This window comes from Diaporthe amygdali (assembly GCF_026229845.1).
Source record: "Diaporthe amygdali strain CAA958 chromosome Unknown NODE_60_length_211398_cov_62_513432, whole genome shotgun sequence".
Lineage (NCBI taxonomy): Eukaryota > Fungi > Ascomycota > Sordariomycetes > Diaporthales > Diaporthaceae > Diaporthe > Diaporthe amygdali.
Window position 1 is genome coordinate 142,518 of NW_026517080.1, and position 21,202 is coordinate 163,719.

Sequence of the window (21,202 nt, forward strand, 5' to 3'; positions counted from 1 at the left end):
CGGGGGGCGTCCGACGCCGTCCCAAACTCCAAGACCACCGACCACCACCCGTCTCTCCTTACTGCTGCATGCACGCGTGCATGGCAGCAAATGTTAATGTAATTACAGTACAGGACAGTACCATTCCCGGCGCCCAGATCAGCCCCCCGGCTCCCAGGATGGCCTTGTCCCGGTTGTCGTCTTGGTTGTCGTCTTGGTTGTTTCCCTCGTCTGCCCTGCGCACACGAGGTCGGCTCAATGTACAGTAGATAGTGTGATAGTCTACACTATCTACGGTCTGAGTTCATGTGTCGCACACCACACCACAACAACATCCCCAATGTTCCGGTGTTCCTGCTCCCCGGCGCCCAGGCCCTGGTCGTTGCAAGGTGGTCGGGCTCCGGAGAGATTCCTGGTCCCATGTCAGGCACGGCACATGGTTGGCTGCTGCATGCATTGGCGTGGCTGATGATTTCCTCGCTGCCTCCACATGTGGGGTATGTGCTATCCACCACTGACGTCTGCGTGGATCTGCGCACGATGCCGCCTCGCCTGCTGCTGCGTTGATACTGAATCACATGCGTCAAACAGGTTAGACACCGGGGGGAGGGGGAGGGCGAAGACAGACAGACACGCACACACACACATCTTGGCCAGAGCCTCACGTCAGTTCTATACTGTACAGTCGACAGTCAAGTGTGCAATGCGTGGTCCTACAATGTGCACTTGCATCTGTCTGCCCCTGGCCCGTGTCATCATCATCTTCTGCCATGTCTTGCGATCAGCATTGTGCGTCAATGCTTGATCGTGTACCTCCCTGTCAATATTGAGTAAGTCTTCTTTTTTTTTTTTCCCCTCGGGCTCATTTCTCTATGTACTTCACTCGTCCCGGGGAGGGGGGGAGGGCTATTCAAGCTAGACATCAGCCTCTCTGTGAAGTCTTTGGCCGTTGGACTGCCCTCCTCCTGGCTAAATTTCTCCATCCTTGTGCACTTTACAGCTATTGGTGGTAGAGCGGGCGTCCAGTCTATTTACATGTGCTCGATGGCTAGCCGGCGCCGAACCAAGTCCTCAGCTGTGGATGCCAATCCCGTGTGGCGCACCGGCGACTTATATCACCCCTGATAATAACTTCTGCCCCTTTCCGCCCGATACGTATTTTGGACTGAGAGCTACGTAGCCACACCCCAATCATCGTCATTGCCCCCGAGAGCTCATTTCGAGAACCACAGCTTGTTACCTTGTCTGCCAGTCTGCTCTGTGCGTTGCGCTCTTCGACGTCTCGGCGTCTCCCTTGGCTTGTTGTTGCGGCTTCCATGTCCTAGTTTCCTCTTGCATTGCCTGTGGGCTCCTGGGGACCCCTGGGCTCTAGGTCTGCAACCAGATGCTGTACCAGTAACGGAATAGCCTGCCGTTTCTTGCCACAATATCCCTACGAAGCCCTTCGGCTGGGATATGATCGTCTTCAGATCAGACGAACCCAACTAAGAAGCAACTCCCTTCCCTCTGCATAGGCAATGCCTGTGCCTTGGAAAGGCCCCTGTGGTATCAACCATCCAGCAGAAAGGTGACCAGTGCTTAGCGTCTTCTTCGCATGTTACATGACGGTCTTGACTTCCACTGATGTCAGAGATGCTGCTTGCCCCTGAGCAGACAAGGCCTCGAGAGAATGGGCTAGTTGGGTTCGTCGGCGCAAGAAGTCGGAGGGAGCCCAACTCGTCGAATATAAAAAGAGGCGTCACCTCTTGCGATTCATCAGATGTGATTCTTGCCCACATCAGCACAACCAGAGACACCTCACCTTACCATTATCACTTTATACTCCTGCCAAACTGCCAACTCACACCCTCATCATATCCCATTACATACCACTTTCAAGATGCAATACTTCACCGCCATCGCCGCTCTCTTCGCCAGCGTCGCCCTGTCCTCCCCTGTAGAGGTTCAGGACCGCCAAGTGTACATCCCCTGCTCCGGTCTCTACGGCACAGCTCAGTGTTGCGCCACCGATGTGCTCGGGGTCGCAGACCTGGATTGCGCAGATCCACCCACCGTCCCCACAAACGCCTCCGACTTCCAAGCAGAGTGCGCAGACATTGGCCAGCGGGCTCGCTGCTGTGTTCTGCCCATCGTAAGTATTCTGCCCCGGACTTTCGTCTCAGTTGGTGTGCACATGCTGACACTACATCACAGCTCGAGCAAGGAGTCCTCTGCAACACTCCCACCGGTGTTACCGATTAAATCAGGGGCTCGACGACCCCCGCAGAGGCATTGGGCGTGACGAGCCATTATTTATGACTCGAGGTTGTGAATGTGAGAATACAATGTAACTGGCACGCTGCAAGACACGAGCTAAAAGGCTTGGGTAATAGTCTGGGATTTGGGTACATATGGTAGCTAAGAAAGTTCTGTACAAATGTAACATATTATGCGTTCGCCTTGCTTGACGTAGTCGCAGACCTTGTTCACTTGTTTTGACCTTTGCTTTGATAATACAAACACTATATGAGCTTCTCACTCAACTAAAATTAGCCTGACTCGATACATAACTTTTTTTTGACCATACACCGCAATGACCAGCCAAACCCGAGCTGTTGTGTTGCAAACATAGCTGGGTAGAGAGAATGCGTGGTTGTTGATGTCAATCATCTCGCTCCTTATAGTCTCATTTCTATGTGGTTCTGTGTTCTTGAAGACTTATTTATAAGTTGTGAACTAATCTTGATTGAATCCATATGGTTTCATCGAAGGTCGAAAAGTAATTGCCCCCACTACCCATCAAATTATTTCTTGAGGTCCAAATTCGTGTCACAAGGCCATGCAGTTATAATACATGGGTGTTGATGTATGGACCACTTCATTTGTGACGTTGAATTTATGACAAAAAGGGTTATGCTCAGGACCGGGGGGGGAGCTCTGCAAGGTGCGATGACCTCGCACGATCTTCCTTCTCTCATCTGAAGCTAATGGCAGTTACCAAAAAATTCCTCGCGCGACAAATTATTTACAAGTAGAAGAGAGTTGTGTCACTATTCACCACTTCTACAGCCCATCTGCTAGCATAGCATCAATCAGCTGAACATGCCTGTCAGCATTCGTTGTGCTCCACTCGGTTTCGTACTATTTTCTCTGTCGTCAGTACAAGTTCCTCGACGTATGTAATCCGGAGATTCAAAGAAGCTTTTGACATCTGGGACCGTGTAAAACGGATTCAACCCTGAACAAGCTATTCACTAAGCTGAACGCGGGTCACTGTTCACCTAGCCTGCATCTTCTTCCGTGTACGGAAAACGAAACCTTTCAAGGGTGTGCGTTGGGGTCCATCAGGGGGCGTGGGACACAATGCAGCACTTACATTCAACCCATACGGCCAGATATGCCCGCCTCCGCAGTTGATTTTCGCACTTGAGCCGTCCCAGGATCTCAAGAGCGGCGTTGCCGTAGCCCAGTCGTTGGCCGCGCACTTTGTATTGAAGGCCGACGTTTGGCCGATGCCCAGCGTGTGCGATATCTCGTGCATAGCTGTTCTTTCTGTCATGTATGCCCTGTCTTTGCCGAATCTGATGTTTCCATTATAGTTCCCGTCGGCTGTAGCAACGCTCGGCTTCACCATCTCGAATCAGTAGCCATTGGCAAATCCCTGGGGGAGGAGGGGGGGGCCCAAAAAGACAAAGTAGACGGGGTCGGCTGCAACTGACCTCATATTGTATTGTGAGGCTTTTGGTGGCATCAGAAAACTTGGCATAATGAGCAACAGCGGCCTTCATGGCAGCCTCGATCTTGAAGTAGGCATCCGACTGGTCCGAAGTAGGATTGGACGCCTTCTGCAAAGTCCATGTGATGGCAGCAGAGGTTGTGGAGGCCATCGCCAGCAGGCTGGTCAAGACGTGGAAACGCATAATGTCTGTTTAATATGGGCCTGGGCCGGACGATGATACTGACAAGGGGTTTTGCGGAGGGTTGCGTCGACTGTGGTGAGGAAACAAGGTCGTCGTCGGTCGGGCTGAAGAAGCACGTCTAGAAAAAGGAGAGGTTGCTGTCTAGGTTGGCCCGGACTATATATACGAATGTGCGTGTAGATACGAGCGGTGGGTGTGTAGTATATAGTCTGAATACATGTAAATAGATAAATACCACAATTCAGAAATCGGAGCTGCATTCACCGGCTGGTCTAGTACGCATGAATACCTTGGCGGTTGATAATAACCTTAGAAATGATTAAAGGCTTGCTCCAAGCGCTCCACTCCTTATTTGTTCCGAAACACCACCCAACATAAATGGGACTTCATTGTCAAGCAGCGGAAAGGTGCACCCCGCGAGTGGACTGGTCGTGGGCTTTTAGGTGTCATCCAAGTAAAGCGGGTAGAAGCCAAGAGGTGGTATATGTAGGGGATATATTGGCTCGGGTCTCAGGCCTGCCCTTTTTGGCTCTTGGCTGGGGATTCTAATTGGAAAACCCCCTGACTCTCGTTTACAGAGCCCACAATTCTAGTATACAGCCGGGGATGCCGGCACCGGATTGATAGATCCAAATGCACAGTACTGGCCGCCTTGAGTGCTGTAGGGACTGAGTAGCCCACGTGAGGACATAGCCTCCTGAGTGAATACCGCCTACCGTCTACCTGCAGGGTTCCCAAAGGTCAGCCGATACCTCATAGTCCGCAGAGAGAGATCGGAGGGGCAGCACCAACCTAGCTGGATACTTTCCAATAGAAGGTTATTTAGTAGAAAGCTATCGTATAACAGGTTATTCCGCACGCGATGATTGTACAGGGAGTTATCCCACAGGAGGTTGTCCTACTAAAAATTGTCCCACAGAGATTATCTGACAGGAGCTCTTTCACATGGCAGGTAGGAGATCATCTCAGAAGGGGTTATCCCGCAAGGGATTAATCTACAGGAAGGACCGCCATGTATTGGTCAAATTATCCCGCATATTTGGGATTCTTCTGAGCTGCAGAAGCGCCAGTACGGCTCGGAAGTCCCAAGTCTAGCCAGCATGGTTATTCTTGAACATTTCAGACGGGCCCGAGTAACGGTACAGGGCGGGTGTACCCTTTTGCCTGTGTTGTCTTGAGATGGCTACACAGCGGGTAGGCTATTTTTGTATATTGACGGAGCCGACTTCGGCTGTGCCCGGTAATTTGAATGCGCCGGATAAGCTTAAACCGACGTCACACAGGCCCATCTGGTAACACTCGACTCGTCCACTAAAGTGTCTCCAGTTGTGAGCAACGTACCAGTATGGCGGGCAGGTCGAACCCGTGGGCTATGCGCAGGTCTACGGACCTTGTAATCTCATGCTGCCGAGGACAATCCGCTCTCGCTTCCGCTGGCCCAACAGCCTCAAGGTCAAGGCCCCGCGCACTCGTCGCGCATTCGACACGCTGGCTTCGAACGACCGCGCCGCGGACCACGGATGGCGTCTTCCGTGGCTTGACGGACGGCAGGCTGCCCACGCCGTGGATCGAGGCTTTCCGAAAGCAGCAGGCCGACAAAGACAATGCAGCCCGGGAAGCCCGCCTCCAGCCGCCTCGCGACCTCAGCCCTAGGAAGATGAGTGACAGCTACCACCGCGTTATCCTGCCCTTGGGTCAGGATCCCTGGCTGTCTGACACCTACATCAACTCATCGGGACACATCAGGTACGTACGGTACAAGGGACGGCCCTCTTGTTGACCCTGTCCCGCCCGCCCGCCAGTCACTCTTCATCTAACCTGGCTGCACTCAGGCTGGGGACTATTTTCATGGACCTGGACGCTCGTAAGCTGCCCCCGAGAGACCTTTTTGCACCTTTCACGACGCGGATCACTCCTTTCTTTGTGGCTCGGGGTAGCTGATTGCCGACCTTGTAGTCTCGGGAGTGATCGTTTACAAGCACACCGGGCCAGGCGTGACGACTGTGACTGCAGCGCTGGACCGCATCACCATAGCTCACCCGCTGACCGAGATATGCGACCTCGAGTACTCTGGCCAGGTAACCTATGCCTCGGGTAGGAGCAGCATTGAAATCACCTGTCGGGTTGCTCGGGCTCGACCCGAGGGCGAGCCAGCCAGGCCCGAGGACGAGCTGCTCACCTGCACTTTCACCATGGTCGCACTGGATCCCGAGACCAAGAAGCCCGTCAACATTCCCGCCCTTGTCTGCGAAACACCGGACGAGGAGGCGATCTTCAAGGCGGGGGAAGCCAAATCGTTGGCCAAAAAGAAGATGAGCAAGACGTCCTTGCTAGCCACCGAACCCAACGATCCCGAGTCGGCTCTGATTCACAGCATTTGGCTAAGGCAGCTCCGGTACCACGACCCGAACGACCCCCTTCGTCAGCCTCCCAACGTGGTGCCCATGAGCACCACACAGCTGTCGACGGCCGCAATAATGCAGCCCCAGTACAGGAACAGACATCAGACTATGATCTTTGGAGGTTTCCACCTAAAACAGACCTTCGAACTGGCCTTTTGCTGCGCGGCCAGTTTTGCGCATGCGCGTCCCGTATGTCTAGGCCTGGACCACACTTAAAACAGACCCTCCTGCCAACCCTCCCTCTCTCTTGTACCTAGGGGAAGAAGTTCCCACGTGAAGCTATCTTCATGTGTCCTCTTCCAGGATGCTGACACACCCTAGACATTCATCAGCGCCGATCCTTGCACTTTCCGAAACCCTGTCCCGGTGGGCAGCGTCTTATATCTTCGAGCAACGGTTGCTTATACTGACCCGCCTCTGGTGAGTGGCCCGAACTTGTCATTTCCGGGGGATTATTACTTTGCTGTCCTTTGATCCAATGCCCCGGCCGGGTGCTATTCATTGCCCGTCACGAACACACCTTGTGATGATGCTATAGGTCACTGACTTTCGATTTCTACCTAGTTGGAGGAGAATGGCAGTGAGCCGAAGCACAAAGACTTGAAGCGACCTGTGACGAGAGTGCACGTGAGAGTTGATAGCAAGGTCAGAGGTACGCTTCGATAGAGTGCACAAATGCGCTGTCTCCAAATCCCCCGGATCCACCGCTATGTGTCGGCTAAGGACAAGCCTCCGAGTCCCCATAGCCGCTGCCAAACGGTGGCGTTCAATCTTGTTGCTTTCCCACTGTTTTTCTGGGGGGACGAAGAAGAAGAAAAAGAAGAAATAAGTAGACTGCTAACTTGTCGGTCAGATGTTGAACATGATACCACCACGAAACCAACAGGGCAGTTCAATTACACATTCTCGGTACCAAAAGACGTTAAAGTGTTACCGCATACGTATCAAGAATACATGATGTATATTGACGCCAGACGGAGAGTCAAGCTTGGGGACATACAGTCTCGTGAGGAGCGAACCGGCTCGACACAGGAGCAGAGGCAGTTGGCCGAGGATATGAATCTCACCGAGTGATAACAGATGTAGCCACGATAAGAGCATATTTTATTGCTTTACAGGGGCAATTACCGCGGCTCTGGTACGCTATGGTCAGCTTGCCAGCAGAGGGGCTTGCCGTGCTTCCTTCTCATGCCGACCTAAATGATAGCGTTCTGTGCCAGATCGGGGTACACCGGGTTCATGGTGCTCAGACATTTTATCCAACTGATAGGAATGCGTAATGCTCTGCCTAGGCGGGATAACTGTAAGATACGGTCGGTTACTAGGGAATGAAATGTGGAGTCGATAGATCAGAATCAGGGGGACAAAGACTCGCTCGGCCCAATTGAGTCCTGCCGAAGATCCGGATTGATTGGTGTTCCTTGTCGTGAAGATTCTCTTGGGGGCCGGGGGTGGACCTTGCGCCCTAGGCCGCGCGGTACAATTCGCGTGGATTGCACACGTCGGCGGATTGAGATTCGTATACTGATAAACTCAGCACCGCTCCCGTGAGGAAGAAGCTACTGTAGAATGATGGGCCTGTGGCTTCGAGCTGATGCAGAACATGTCAGGTCACCAATCAATTCCGGCCGCTAGATACACAGGACATGTCAGGTACCAGGATGCCCTCGTGTCGTGCGTGAATTTGGGCGTGCACTGTAGGTCGGTCCAGAGGTCCCTGCAGGCCGTACTACAGTACAGTACCGAGGCATAGCCGATGCTGGTCAGAAATAGATAACTGGCAAACGGGCGGATTACTGTAGGGGAGGTGGAGACATGTAGATGGGCGTCAGTGATAAGGTTTGAAATGCTGGTCCCTGTGTGTGGTCATGGGCGCTAGAGCGGGTGAGCCTGTCATCTTGCGGACTGCTTGCAGCACTTGATATAGATCATACGCTGCGTAGACAACGGTGCTAGACAGTGAAACAATATAGTGTATGTGGTCCTTGGCATGATCGGGAAATAAATAAACATACATATATAAATATATATATATATATATATATACAAAAGGCACGGTGAGGGAAAGAAGAAAAAGCCAAGCAGCCAAGCAAAAGGCACTGGCGCATCCGCAATGCTTATCTCGACGCCCTGCAGGGCGATCCGCACCCCACACCCGCATAGTGCATGCAGATATGCTTGGAGACCACCTCTTAGTCAATGTACTTATCCACATCCACATCCACATCTACATACACATCCATGTCCATGTCCATGTAAGCCGGGCAAGTCCCAGTCCCACCCTTCAAATCAACCCAGACCCAGATAATGAAAATTTCGAGTGCTAGGGCGCGCCGCCACCCTGACATTATGCCTGCTCACTCTCACCCGTCCAGGCCGTTTTGTGTGTTCCCTTCCTGTCAGTGCCTCTCTGATTGGCCTTCTCGTCTGGCCTGACCTCTCGCAACTCCCAAATTATGCCGCCGCCACTGTGGGGGGCTAGCCTTCATCACACGGTACGGTACAGCAACCAGTCCACCAGTCCCGTACACACGTACGTCTTATCAGCCCTCCTGCCCTCCAGAGCCCCAGGCACGAGGCACTCACCCCCGGGTGCTCTCGTGCGTGTGGTACACCCAGCAAAGTACCTACACGTCTCTGTACTGTACGCATGCATGGATATATCCCAACGTATGTATGTATGCAGGTGTATGTATATGTGAGTGAGTGGCATGTATGTAAGCGTTGCTTAAAAGCAACGAGTGCTTCCGGCTCTTCACCGAGCCACCCTCCTACACCCCCTTCATTATGTCTCGTCTCCCACTTCCTCACGCCCACGCTCGCACGACGACTTCACAACCGCCCTCGTGATCCATCGGGCATCGATATCGCCACCATTCGTCTTCCGAGGTTCCCTCCGTGGACTGGCAGCCACATTCACAATGGCCTCCAATCCCGTGCAGATGACTGCGCAGTCGCCAAAGGCTGACAAGGAGACGTCCGACCTCGAGAAGATGGCTCCTCCCAGCCCGGACAACACTTCCTTGGAGGACGCCACCCTCGCCGCGCTGTCACGCGTCAAGACTGCCGACGAACATCACCCCATCCACTGGAGCCCATTCAAGAAGTGGTTTGTCGTCTTCTGGTACTGCCTGCTGCAGGTTTTTGTCACCCTCACTACGACGACCTACGTGTCAGCCGAGTTCTTGGTCCAGGAAGCGTACGGCGGCACTACCCAGGTCATCGCTCTGGGTCAGTCCATGTTCATCATCGGCACTGCTGTTGGCCCCGTCTTCCTCGGCCCTCTATCGTATGTCCCGCATCTGACCGCTCGCATGGCCACCGGCTGCGCTGTACTGCATTGCTGACCTTCCCGTCAAGGGACATCAACGGCCGAAAATGGGTCTACGTCGGCGCCATCTTCTTCTACGCCATCCTCAATATCGGCTGTGCAAAGGCGCTGAACCTGCCCATGTTGATCATCTTCCAATTTCTGTGTGGAGCCGCCGGCAGCGTAGCATTGTGCAACGTCGCCGGCACCATTGCCGACCTCTTTGGTGACATGGACGGTGCTGGCCAGCCTATGGCCCTGTTCGTCGCCTCTGCTAACTCCGGCCCATCCATAGGCTCACCTGTGGGGGAGTGGATCGCCGAGAACCCCAACATGGGCCTTGCGTGGATTTTCTGGATCAACGTTATTATCGGTGCTGCTTTTGCCATCGGCATGTGCTTCCTGCCAGAGACCCTGCCCCGAATCGTCATTGCGAGGGCCGTCAAGAAGCACGAGGCTGCGGACCCGGAAGAGGTCGCCATTGCCGAGGAGAAGATCGATGTCTTGAAAGAGATGAAGTTTGTTACGACCATGGCTCTGAAAATAATGGTCACTGAGCCGATTGTGCTTTTCCTCGGGCTTTACAATGGCTTCGCCTACGGCCTGCTGTTCTTGTACCTGGACGGCGTCTTTGACGTCTTCGTGTTCAACAACGGTCTGAGCTACATTGGTGCAGACCTCACTTACTTGAACTTCATAGTCGGTGTGAGTAGACAACCCGCGCAACTGCAAGGGCATCCGAGACTACCTCATGCCCGGTCTGGGTGTGCCGATAGTCACATACCCACCACCACAGGCTTACTAACACAGGGCAGGTAACTATTATGTTCTGTATTGTCCCCTTGCAGACCTACCTCTATAGATCAGACCGCCTCAAACATGGCACCAATCGACCCGAGGCCCGGTTTCTCACCTCGCTTGTCGGCGTCTGGGGCTTCCCCATATCTCTTCTGTGGTTTGCCTTCACTGATGATGGGTATGTCCATGCCCCACGCCTCACCCACCCACCACCCGTCATCTCATGGAGCTTGGTTACAGGGGTCAGAGGACTCTTCAAACAGGCTTCAGGGCAACCTGGACCGCCAGTCTTGCTGACAAGAGTATGCATAGGTCCGTGAGCTTCTGGTCGCCCGTCGTTGCCGGCGGCCTCCTCGCCGTCTGTGACCCCTTGCTGTGGCTTGCCATGTTGAATTACCTGACAGACTCCTATCCCAGCGTTGCCGCTTCAGCTGTCGCTGCCTTCTTAATCCCGTCGTTTCTGATCGCCGCGGCCCTTGCGCACGCAGGTATCGCGATGTTTGAGAACATGTCCACTAAATGGGCTATGGCAACGCTGGGGTTCATCTCATTCGGTCTGGTTGCTTTAGTGTATGTTTTGTACTTCTTCGGCCCTCGTATCAGGGCGAGATCCAGACTTGCTCGGAAATCATAGCGCAGTAACTGCAGCCGCCGTAATGGTTGTCGTTACCCCTACCAGATTAGCCAGGTAGCAAAATTCTATGACATGCCGTCACTTTCAATTTCTCGGTGTTGACCAGCCTGTTGGGATGCCTGTGAGCCTTGGTGAAGTACTGCCCGCTTTTACAGCATACATGGCAGGGCAATATCTTCTTCATCGCTACTCACCGGCTAGGTGTGCCTTGACACTGAAAAATCTCATTTTATGGGACAAGTATGAATGCTTTTCTGATGCTCAACAGTATATAACGCGAGAGCCCCCGACACGAAGTTGCTCAGTTGATCTACATACTCTCGACCATCATCGGCAGCAGCAAATCATTGAAGGCCCAAAGCACGGTAGTAAATTGAGCCGAAAACGCTGCTCCAGTCCACCACGTCGAGCGATGGGCCTGGAGCGCGTACTGGGCCTGTATGAACCCGGCCTTGATGTGTTTGGCCTCCACCCGCATGTGCATTGGCCCATGATCCTCAAGAGCAGCGAATTGGAGCATCTGGTCAGTGGCGGCAAGCACTCCACTCTCTTTCATTTTGTTAAAACCATCAACGACAAGATCTCGCGCTCCATTTGTGCCAAGGTCAGTGTTAGCGACCATGAGAAAACGAAAAAGGTCACTGTCCTGGCCGAAGTAGTCGATCCGCGAATTAAACGGTGGAAGCGGAAGTGTCGTCCAGTTCGATGACTCTGCAGTGGCTGGCATGTTGGTCAGGGATTGATTTACTACTAGCGACGGGTTTCTCACCGCGCCGACATAAACGTTCGAAGATCGGAACTTGGAGAAGACGGTCCGCTCGCTTTCGTCCAAGTCGAAAGGGGCCATGTTATCCTCGCTAGGTTCAATAGCGAGCAGGAGGCGCTTGGCTTCAACTCGCTTCCTGGTTCCGTCTGCAGCTCTCACCGTGATCGTGACACCTGTGTCGTTGGCACCACGTACAGAAGATACCACAGTGCTGGAATAGAGCACATCGTGGCCGAGTAAACTGCCAATCTTTGAATACAGCTCACAGAGGTCCGCTGACACCGGGACCACGTTGCTTGTCTCTCCAAAGAAGATGCCTGTCAAAGGGGCACCCGCAGCCTGCATCACATACATTGTGGCGGTGTTCATGCTGCTTTTCTTCAGCAGGCTACTCTCGCTGACCACAAGTGGATGATGGGGACTTCATTGCAGAGAGGAGGTATCATTGTCAGAGCTACTTACATGTCACCGACACCCATGCCAGTCAGCTCAAACAGTCGTGGAACGGCAGCCGAGATATTGTATTTGTCCACAAAGTCTCTGAAAGAAAGTGTCAGGTCCTCGGGAATGTCACCCGGGAGTGGGAAGTCGAAGAAGCCTGGTAGAAGCAGATGCTCGTATTGCTCGCACAGTTCATGGTACCTCTTGAGGGCGGCAAGCACCTCCATGCTTGTAGGAGCCACATAGTTGTGCAAGATTTGGCCAGTCGTGAAGTCCACGTACTTGGTGGTAAGAGAGGTCTGTGGTTTCGCCATAATCGACATGTTCATGCGTTCGGTTATGAAGTTTGTGGAATTCTTGTACGTATTCCAAGCTTGAACACCGACATTGATGTTCTTACCGGTGGCGGGGTCATGATACGTCTCAGTGTGCCCTCCCTGAAACAGTCCGTCAGTAAACTGATGGGCAGCGGCAGCATCATAGCTCACAAGCCTGTCTCGCTTCTCGACCAGTGCGATGGTTTTCCCCATATCGCGTAGCTGCACCGCTGCATGTGCCCCAGAAGCGCCACCACCGACGATTACCACATCGCGGACAATGGCTGCATCAGCGGTATCAGAAAATGCCTCCGCGGCAGCAAGAAGGAGTGCTGTAAATACTGTGGATGCAGAAGAGCGCATTTTTGTGGCTGAAAGATGTTCACGGGGAGCCGGTGCTGGAAATAAGCTCTACGTTGAAGCCGGCGCTCGCAGGACCGTAGGAGCCGACTCAAGACAATTGACAAGATAGATCACCGGGTCAAGTAGACCTACATTGGCCAACTCTTGTGACAATTCAGTGCTCGCAGTCGTATCGGTGGGTGGCAGTGTTGAAATGAGGGGCTTGCATGGATTCCGACAACTTTCAGCCTATTGGCCTCTTGATCAGAGACGAGAGGCATCTCACCGTCAGCTATGCAGCTTGGCGAGGACACCCATCTTTAGGGTGTACCTGGACACTACAACTTCCCTTCCAAGATAATTTGTCGCAGGATAACTTGAATAGAGTGAATTTTATTCTTCTTTTAACATGCAACGCCATGTCACACAATGTTGCCGCAGTCTGACGCTTATGCTTGCCAGGCTGCGGATGCCAACATGGATTGCAAACACTCGTGAGGAGCCCACTGTGGGGCATTCACGGCCTATTCAGGGTAATGTGTAGCTCCGAGGCTCCGTCTATTCACAGTCCGGCAGTATTGCAAGGAAACCATGACGAGGCTGATCAAGAACAGATGATTCACAGGACATATGCTAACGGTAGCCTCTTGGGGACATACGTCCAAAGTATATAAGTACAATTGCTAGGCTCATGGTAAGACAATCAAGATCAAGATCAAGATCGATATCGAGACAGGATCAAGAGGCAAAGACAAAGAGAGGGAGAGAGATAGTGAGAGAGAGAGAAGCTCGGATACAATAAGTTCCACCTTATGGCTCTAGTGCCGGCTGCTCCCCGGTACAATTTCTGTTGAGCACATTTGTTGCTCCCAATACTGAAGCACCATCTGTATTCTCCATCGTGTGTTCGCAGCCTCCGACCTGTGCACTAGTACGTGCCGTACGTATTAGTTTTGTTTTGTTTGTGTACGTTGATTCTGATCTACCCGGCACGATGGCTATCGGTCATGATCTGAGGGCTGAGCAGTACTCGGAGTGAGGAAGCATATGCACAAGGACAAGCAGGCACTGGCTGGAGAGGTCTAGAGTCCAGTCTATTCAAGTCCGTCGTGCCTAGAAGAGTCAAGTTGATATGTCATGAGAGGGTATTGGGCTGGCGGAGCGAAGGGTGGCGCTGACTAAGCTGCACAACCAGTCCTCAATCCTCATCCCACTCAATCCCACTCATGCCCCCCACGCCAATGTCGAGCATGAAGGATGGATGCATGAACGAGTCCACGGGCGACCCGCTGGGAACAGAGCCGCATCACTCGTGCGGACCGCTGCTGCATCAACCTGTCCACTCGATCATCTCCCAGCTCGACAAGCCGTCTCGGATGATGAGCCGGTGCTGGTCGATCCTCCACTCAGCATACATGGTGCGCACGGCCTTGATTGCCTCTTTATGCGCAGGCCCCGTCCCTCCCCTCCGCGCGTCTTCACGATTGCGCCAGATACACGTCGCCAGGTTGCGGAGATTGCGGTCGGGCGTCCCAAACCAATATCTGCCAGCGTCACACAAATTGTTAGATTCACTCAGCGGCGCGGACGGGGGCATTCAAACGACAAACCAGCAAGACGGAAGGGTGGGGTGGGGGGGGCGGGTGGGAGAGCGTCTGTTTGTGTGTATATGTGCATGAGGGCGAGTGAGGGACAGTGAGAGAGCGAGTGCGTGACTGAGTTGGGTGTGAGGAATACATAGCCGCGAGAAGGAAGAGCGACGCACTTGAGGAACCCCCCACTGGCTGTGGCCTCCGCATGAGCCGCCTTGTCGAGGTCGCCAAGGTGACCATAGTCGATGCCCTCTATATACCGCGAGCGGAAGGCGACAATGTACCACGACGTCTCCCTCCAGCAGTGTTTCCTGGCTGCTGCCAGCTCCCGCACCCGGCCCACAACCTCTTCCCAATTGAACGTCTCCAAGTATGCCGCAGTCGCGTAGTCGTCCCGCAGGCACCTCAGGTCCAGCAGCGCTTCTGCCAGCATCTGGTTCTCGGCATCCAGAGTATCCAGGTCCAGCAGATGCGCTGCCTCGGTGTACGGCGACGCGACGACATGCTGCCGGGGGCCACCCGACAGGCCGTTAATGGCCTTCTTGTCCAGGATGGCTGTCTCGGAGAAGGCATTGTTACCTGGCAATACGTCGTTGACGGTCATCTCGACGATCTGTCTTCTGTCTTGTTGTATTTCTGAAGAGGGTGTTTCCGGGAGACGCAGTCGACAGCCAAGCCTCGGTTGTCAGCGCGGAGGGCGGCTTTTAATCCATGCATGTATATGTTTTTATCTATGTATGCATAGAGGGGTGTGTGTGCGTGTGTGTGTGTGTGTGTGTGTGTGTGTGCGTGCTCTCGTATGCATGTGCGCGCGCGCGAGTGTGTGTGTGTGTGTATGTATGTATATATATATATATATATCCATTTACGTACATGAGAGGACGACCGCGTTCAGGTTTTGATCTTCAGGGGCCGCTGCATCATCGGCCGAGGGCGCATCAAAGCCGGGTCTCTCGCACAAGGTTTATGACATCTGTCGCAATAATGGCGAGCGACGGTCGTGGGCCATCCGGGTGCCCCCAGGTGCGCCCCCAGACAGGCCAGAACCATCTTGTTGGGGCCCGGGAACGACAACGGGGAACGGGCTGCGACAAGCAAACAGATGGCGTGCAGCCGGGATCACTTACTTGGCCTGGGTCCGCCTCTGTCTAGACTACTTAGGTACCGGTAGAAATATATGTACCCCGTTTACATGTACAGTAGACAGGTAGAGACAAACTTCACCCCGCCCTGCCTCACTCTCCTCTCTCCATGGCTTGCCTGTACTCTCTTGACGCCTTTGGTCTAGATGCCACATGCCCCGTGCCCGAGGACACAGCTTTCTGGCGTGGTGGAATGCTGCCGCTATTGTTTCACGGCACTGTGCAACAGTTGGGAGCCGTCGTCGCGGGAGCGCAGATCGCGCCATTGCCTGACGGGTTGATGCCATTTTTTTTTTTTGGAGAAGACGAAGACAAAGCACTAAGCATTCATTCATTAGACAGAGTACAGTCCGGTAGACCTTAAACCATGACCAGAGAGAGCCAGAAATATGCGGCCCTCCGAACCGACGACTCACCGCCTAGACTGACAGACTGACAACTTTCCCACCATCCCTGGGGATATCTGGCATATGAGCAAGGGCATGGGCATGAGCATGAGCATGAGCAAGGCACTTCCGGCGGCTCCAGCAGAGCATTGAAGATGCATGGCCTGCCGAACCGAGTCATTTTCCCACCTTCGTCGCCGCCGGCTGGGCGAGACGTGGCAATGCAGAAGAACCCTACTGCCCTCTATCTGATAATGTGCGCCACCTCGGATTGGACGCTGTGAGGCTACATTGCCTTGTATCAATGCATGCGCCTGCATCCTGCATCCTGCAACTCTGCGACCGAGGCGATCTCGGGACACCGCCCGTGAGAGAGACGGCGATGCCAGATATCAGAGAATGCCTGGATCAGTTCTGATTTCACCGGGGAATCACACCAGGAGCGCCTCGGTATCTGGCCTCGAGCCTGTCTCTCTTGCTCTCTTTCCTTCTATCTATCTATCTATCTCTCTCTCTCTCTCTCTCCTCTCTCTCTCTCACACACACACACACACACACACACACAGAACGATCCATCCTGCCGCGGCCCGGGCCTCAACTCAATTCTGGTTGGCCCACTGCTGCAAGGCCTATCGCCCATCTGTGAATGGCCGGCCCCGAGGAAGCTGATGCGTCTTATAGCACCAAGTCAGAAGCGCCATATCTACCCAGTCACTTTCCAAAGCGTCATCATAGATATCCTAAACAACGACACAGTCACCCTCTCAATGACAAGGAGAGGAAATGCCCCCGTAGTGCAATTCCTTGACATGATGCTATTTCTTTGAGTCGTGGGCTCTGGCTGCGTGTGAAATATCACCACCTCCCCGGCTTCAGAATTGTCTGCAATCTGTGTACCCGCCTGGTTGACCTCATAAGTCCCCACTGTCCGTATCTACCTCGCTGCTGCCCTTCAACCACACCTTGGCAACTTCGTACGTCCCCAGGTACAATCCACTTCCCAACGCGGTCCAGGCCGCCCGGAGCAAGCCCCCTCTAAACAGACCATAGACGCCCCTTTCCCGGTAGATCAGCTTTGCCACCTCCATCCCGTTCAACCCTTGGCGTCTGACGGCGCTTTCCAGTCTCTTCTGTGTCTCACGATGGGTCTCCCCCCCCGAGGCCTTCGCGCCAGAGTCCCGCAGCCGTTGCTCCTGCTCATTGAATTGGGCCCGCCGCTCCCTCTCCTCCCCCGCAAAGAGCATCATGCGGGTCTTGATGGTGTCTGCAGGCGAAGTAACGACTGCAGCGACAGCGCCTGACAGCGCCGCGCTTGTCCCGTTCACGTAGCCTGTTTCGAGCAGCCCGCGCGCCACGGCCCCTTGTTCCACTCTCCTCTCGCCGCCTGCAACCCCGCCGGGCGCGTCCTTGACTGTCGGCGTAGCTTCCGCCCGCCGGTCGCGGGACTCCCAGATGCGCCGCCTGGTTGCCTCGAAAATCGGGAACTGTAGCGCCGTAAAGGGTAGGTTCCTGGCCACGAGTGCCGTGTAACCGGTCAGGAGGCGACGGGCCGCGCCGTCCGCGCCGCTCGCGCCGCTGGGACCTGATACCAACATGCGGAGGGCCTGGACGGAGGTGCTGTTCCTCCAACCCCCACGCCGGGGGCTAGACCCACCACTAGACCGGATCATCTGGGCGTTCTGCTTGATGACCTCGGCAGGTGTGAGCACGAGACAGGAGGCCAGCTCCGCAGTGCCGGATGCCAGGGAGTGGACCAGCGGCGTAGGGAGGACAACCCAGCCTGGCAAGGTCCCGGAGAGACCCGAATAAAACGGCTTGGTGGCTTCATAGGTGCTGAAGAATATCCCAGCGGCAGGAAGTGTGGCAATGATGACGCTGCCAACGCCCTGATAAAGTCCGCGGAAGACATTGCGGGGGGCCTGGTTGACAGAAGGCGAGCGCGCGAAGGTCTTGAGGTAGTCCTGACTCTGCCACCGGGTTTTAATGGTGTCAAGAGGGTAGACGAGTAGGTCGATGGTGAAGGCGGCCGCAGCGCCTGCCTGTCGACGGGAGCAAGTTCAGTCAGTCCCAGGACCAGCGGGTTTGGTGGTGATGATGATGGCGGGCACTCACAACCAGGATGTCTGTGTTTGTATTGCTCATCTCATCTCACAAGGCACCATCGAGACTCGAGACGGGCGGACGTTGATGGGACTGGGAGTTGGATCACATCTTGTCCACCAGGCCCGCCGAATCAGTCCAGATAGACCATGTCCTATTGAGCGGGAACAGATCGGCCGTCTGGACTCAGTGACGATGACATCAGCTAGCCATGATGGCAGAACGGCCCGATGTGCGTCCCAGTCTACTGTGTAGCAGTGGTAGTGGTCGTAGTAAGTAAAACGTAGACGGTGCGTGTGCGTGGTTTGCAGGGGTCCTGGAATCCAATTAGCACATTGATTGTACGGTACCGTGTATCGACCTTTTCTTGTTGCATGGAATAGACAGCCTCTTTATGAACAAAAAGACCTCTCCCTCGCAACAACAAGTAAAGATTATTTACTATCACGTAAAAGTTTGTTGACAGCACCTAATGTCCCTGGTTTGTATTATGTACAATACAAATGAGACAGATATTGATTGCTTTTACATAGTGGTTGATAAATTGAAGGTGGGTGTTGATGCACAAACAGACTACAAGTAAAGTCTACGTACTCACGTACTGTAGCGCGCAGCGGGGTTCCAAGGTGAGCGAGCGACCCTGCCACCAATCATTAGCTCCTCCTTTGCCCCACCGCCTTTCCACGTTCGCAGCCCACGAAAACTGTGCCGTGCCTAGTACCCCCAAAATCTTCAACTCCTGACAGAAGCACACAGCGCCCACTACGCACTCTCCAGCCTCCACGACCCTCGGCCCTCGACCCTCGATCCGTCAGCCATCCGTCTGAAGACAGTGACTACATCCAGGACACCACGCGACGATAAATCACACAAACATGGCCGACCCAAGAAAAGATGATGCGATCAAGTCGGTCCAGGTTGAGGCCCTGGTGAGTTTTGCCTGGTCTTTCTGCTCTGCGTCCTTGCCTCCCCCCCCACCCCCCTCCACGCCTGTCCATCCGTCCCGGTCACAGACACTCCCAACCCAAAGGCGAGGTTTGCGAGAGCGACACCAAGCGAAACCTTTTCCCCACCTCTGCCTTGCTTCACAAAGCCTGCGTGGCTGTAGTCGTGGCCGTGGCCGTGGGACACGATGCTGTTGCGTGAAGAAGAAGACGAAGAAGAAGAAGGAGGGCCAGGCTTGCTGACATCGCCCTGTCCTCGCGCCCTAGGTTGTCATGAAGATCACCAAACACTGCTCATCATCCTTCCCTACCACCGCGACCGGCTCCCTCGTCGGTCTGGACAACAACGCCGCCCTCGAGGTCACAAACACCTTCCCCTTCCCGACCATCGATGTCGCCAGCGCCGACTCCCACCAGAACGATGCCTCCAGCCTGGCTGCTGCCGCCCCTCGCGCAAAGGCCAACATCAACTACCAGAACGACATGATAAGGCACCTGAAGGAGGTCAACGTCGACGCCAACAATGTTGGTTGGTATACGAGCGCCACCATGGGCAACTTCGTGAACCTGGGCTTCATCGAGAACATGTACCACTACCAGCGCGAGAACAACAACGTCGTCGCCCTCGTTCACGACGTCAGCCGGAGCTCCCAGGGCTCTCTTAGCCTCCGTGCCTTCAAGCTCACCAGCACCTTCATGGCGGCTTACAAGGAGAACAAGTTCACCACAGAAAAGTAGGTCTACGTCCTGATTCATTGACGGGAGAGTTTTTTTTTCCTTGGGGGAGGAGGGTTGGAAGCAGAGAGAAAGGGAAAGAAGCCCTTGGTGCAAATGGCCGGCGCTACCTCGCGCGAGTCCCGTCGCCCTGATGCTGACATCCGCCGCAGCCTCCAAAAGACCAAGTTCACGTACAAGGACATTCTCCTCGAGCTGCCCGTCCACGTTCACAACTCGCACCTCCTCACGTCGTTCCTGCACCAGTTGCCCGCGCCGCCGGCGAACCCCGAGGTGGAGCTGCCACAGTCGCTGTCCGACATCGAGCGCGCGCCGGTGCAGCTCCCGGCCTACCCATCCCTGGACACGCTGGACCTTTCCATCGACCCGTTCCTTGAGAAGACGTGCGACCTCCTCCTGGACAGCATCGAGTCGCACTACACGGACCTCAACAACCACCAGTACTACCAGAGACAGCTGGCGCGTGAGCAGGCCAAGATCACGGCATGGCAGACCAAGCGCAAGGCGGAGAACGCGTCGCGGGCGGCAGCCAAGCAGGCGCCGCTACCAGAGGACGAGTGGCAGAGGCTTTTCAAGCTGCCTCAGGAGCCCAGCCGGCTGGAGGGCATGCTCAACGCGAAGCAGGTGGAGCAGTACAGCAGACAGGTGGATGGATTCACGGCAAACATCAGCGCCAAGATGTTTGCTGTGCGAGGCAACCTCGTGCCGGAGTAAGCAGGAGACCAGTGGGGTGCCTGGGGGCGATGGAGAAGGGGTCTGGCTGCGTGTGGATATGCGGCGGTAGGTTGCGCCATGTATTGCTATGCCGAGCGAAGGGGTGGGGGGCGGGGGGAAGACAGCTCGAGGTCTAGGCACGCACAGGATGGGCTGCTGCATGGGCTGCTGCACGGGCTGTTGCATGGGATCTGGCGTTTAGGAACAAAATGATGCGGGCTGAAATCATGAAGACTGGTAGAATCAATCAGAGATGTCGCGGCCAGAGCCAGCAGAGCCAGAGCCAATGACCTAGATCCGGCTGGTGGATCAGCGACATTCTGTGCGCAGGAATCAGAGCAGGTCAGGTCAGGGCAGGGCAGGGCAAGGCAAGAGAAGAGCAAGAGAAGAGCAAGGCGAGGGCGGAAGAAGCCTTGAGGCCTTGGGTGATACTAATCATGACACCAAAAGAAAGAGAGAAAAAAAAAACATGTCACAGAGTAGCTGAGAAGCTTGAAGCCAACCTTGGCCCCACCGACCACTTATGCCCGACGCAGCTAGTCAGTCAATTGATGGGGCATGGCGTTGTGAAATTGATTGAGGTGCGCCCCTTGGATAAGAGCGTGGGATGAGGGCGTCGGGGCTGACGGGAGTCGGGACAGGACAGACAGCATGAGGAGAGAGTATGTCAGTCAGCACGGGGATCAACTGGGTCAGCTCGC

At 54.6% G+C, this 21,202-nt stretch overlaps 8 protein-coding genes across 8 annotated transcripts; 4 read left to right on the top strand and 4 right to left on the bottom strand.

Annotated features, from left to right (window-relative positions):
• Positions 1-1,858: 1,858 nt before the first annotated feature.
• Positions 1,859-2,220, top strand: J7T55_007027 (uncharacterized protein; the record flags this gene model as incomplete). Its single annotated transcript, XM_053135879.1, has 2 exons — positions 1,859-2,110; positions 2,173-2,220. The coding sequence occupies 2 exons, from the start codon at positions 1,859-1,861 to the stop codon at positions 2,218-2,220; spliced, it is 300 nt and encodes a 99-aa protein (XP_052986525.1).
• An 801-nt stretch (positions 2,221-3,021) lies between these two features.
• On the bottom strand, positions 3,022-3,878 carry J7T55_007028 (uncharacterized protein; the record flags this gene model as incomplete). Its single annotated transcript, XM_053135880.1, has 3 exons — positions 3,022-3,099; positions 3,335-3,583; positions 3,678-3,878. The coding sequence occupies 3 exons, from the start codon at positions 3,876-3,878 to the stop codon at positions 3,022-3,024; spliced, it is 528 nt and encodes a 175-aa protein (XP_052986526.1).
• Positions 3,879-5,223: 1,345 nt separating this feature from the next.
• On the top strand, positions 5,224-7,354 carry J7T55_007029 (cylthioester; the record flags this gene model as incomplete). The annotated part of the gene is made up of 6 exons (XM_053135881.1): positions 5,224-5,624; positions 5,711-5,742; positions 5,835-6,469; positions 6,602-6,700; positions 6,845-6,932; positions 7,167-7,354. The coding sequence occupies 6 exons, from the start codon at positions 5,224-5,226 to the stop codon at positions 7,352-7,354; spliced, it is 1,443 nt and encodes a 480-aa protein (XP_052986527.1).
• A 1,847-nt stretch (positions 7,355-9,201) lies between these two features.
• On the top strand, positions 9,202-11,080 carry J7T55_007030 (uncharacterized protein; the record flags this gene model as incomplete). The annotated part of the gene is made up of 5 exons (XM_053135882.1): positions 9,202-9,569; positions 9,641-10,295; positions 10,439-10,566; positions 10,701-10,958; positions 11,023-11,080. 5 exons carry the CDS (start codon positions 9,202-9,204, stop codon positions 11,078-11,080), a joined length of 1,467 nt encoding a protein of 488 aa, XP_052986528.1.
• Positions 11,081-11,332: 252 nt separating this feature from the next.
• On the bottom strand, positions 11,333-12,909 carry J7T55_007031 (uncharacterized protein; the record flags this gene model as incomplete). The annotated part of the gene is made up of 2 exons (XM_053135883.1): positions 11,333-12,185; positions 12,251-12,909. The coding sequence occupies 2 exons, from the start codon at positions 12,907-12,909 to the stop codon at positions 11,333-11,335; spliced, it is 1,512 nt and encodes a 503-aa protein (XP_052986529.1).
• A 1,309-nt stretch (positions 12,910-14,218) lies between these two features.
• J7T55_007032 (uncharacterized protein) lies at positions 14,219-15,084 on the bottom strand (the record flags this gene model as incomplete). Its single annotated transcript, XM_053135884.1, has 2 exons — positions 14,219-14,432; positions 14,654-15,084. 2 exons carry the CDS (start codon positions 15,082-15,084, stop codon positions 14,219-14,221), a joined length of 645 nt encoding a protein of 214 aa, XP_052986530.1.
• Positions 15,085-16,919: 1,835 nt separating this feature from the next.
• Positions 16,920-18,150, bottom strand: J7T55_007033 (uncharacterized protein; the record flags this gene model as incomplete). The annotated part of the gene is made up of 2 exons (XM_053135885.1): positions 16,920-18,047; positions 18,121-18,150. The coding sequence occupies 2 exons, from the start codon at positions 18,148-18,150 to the stop codon at positions 16,920-16,922; spliced, it is 1,158 nt and encodes a 385-aa protein (XP_052986531.1).
• An 833-nt stretch (positions 18,151-18,983) lies between these two features.
• Positions 18,984-20,501, top strand: J7T55_007034 (translation initiation factor 3 subunit H; the record flags this gene model as incomplete). Its single annotated transcript, XM_053135887.1, has 3 exons — positions 18,984-19,037; positions 19,320-19,786; positions 19,940-20,501. The coding sequence occupies 3 exons, from the start codon at positions 18,984-18,986 to the stop codon at positions 20,499-20,501; spliced, it is 1,083 nt and encodes a 360-aa protein (XP_052986532.1).
• Positions 20,502-21,202: the final 701 nt, after the last annotated feature.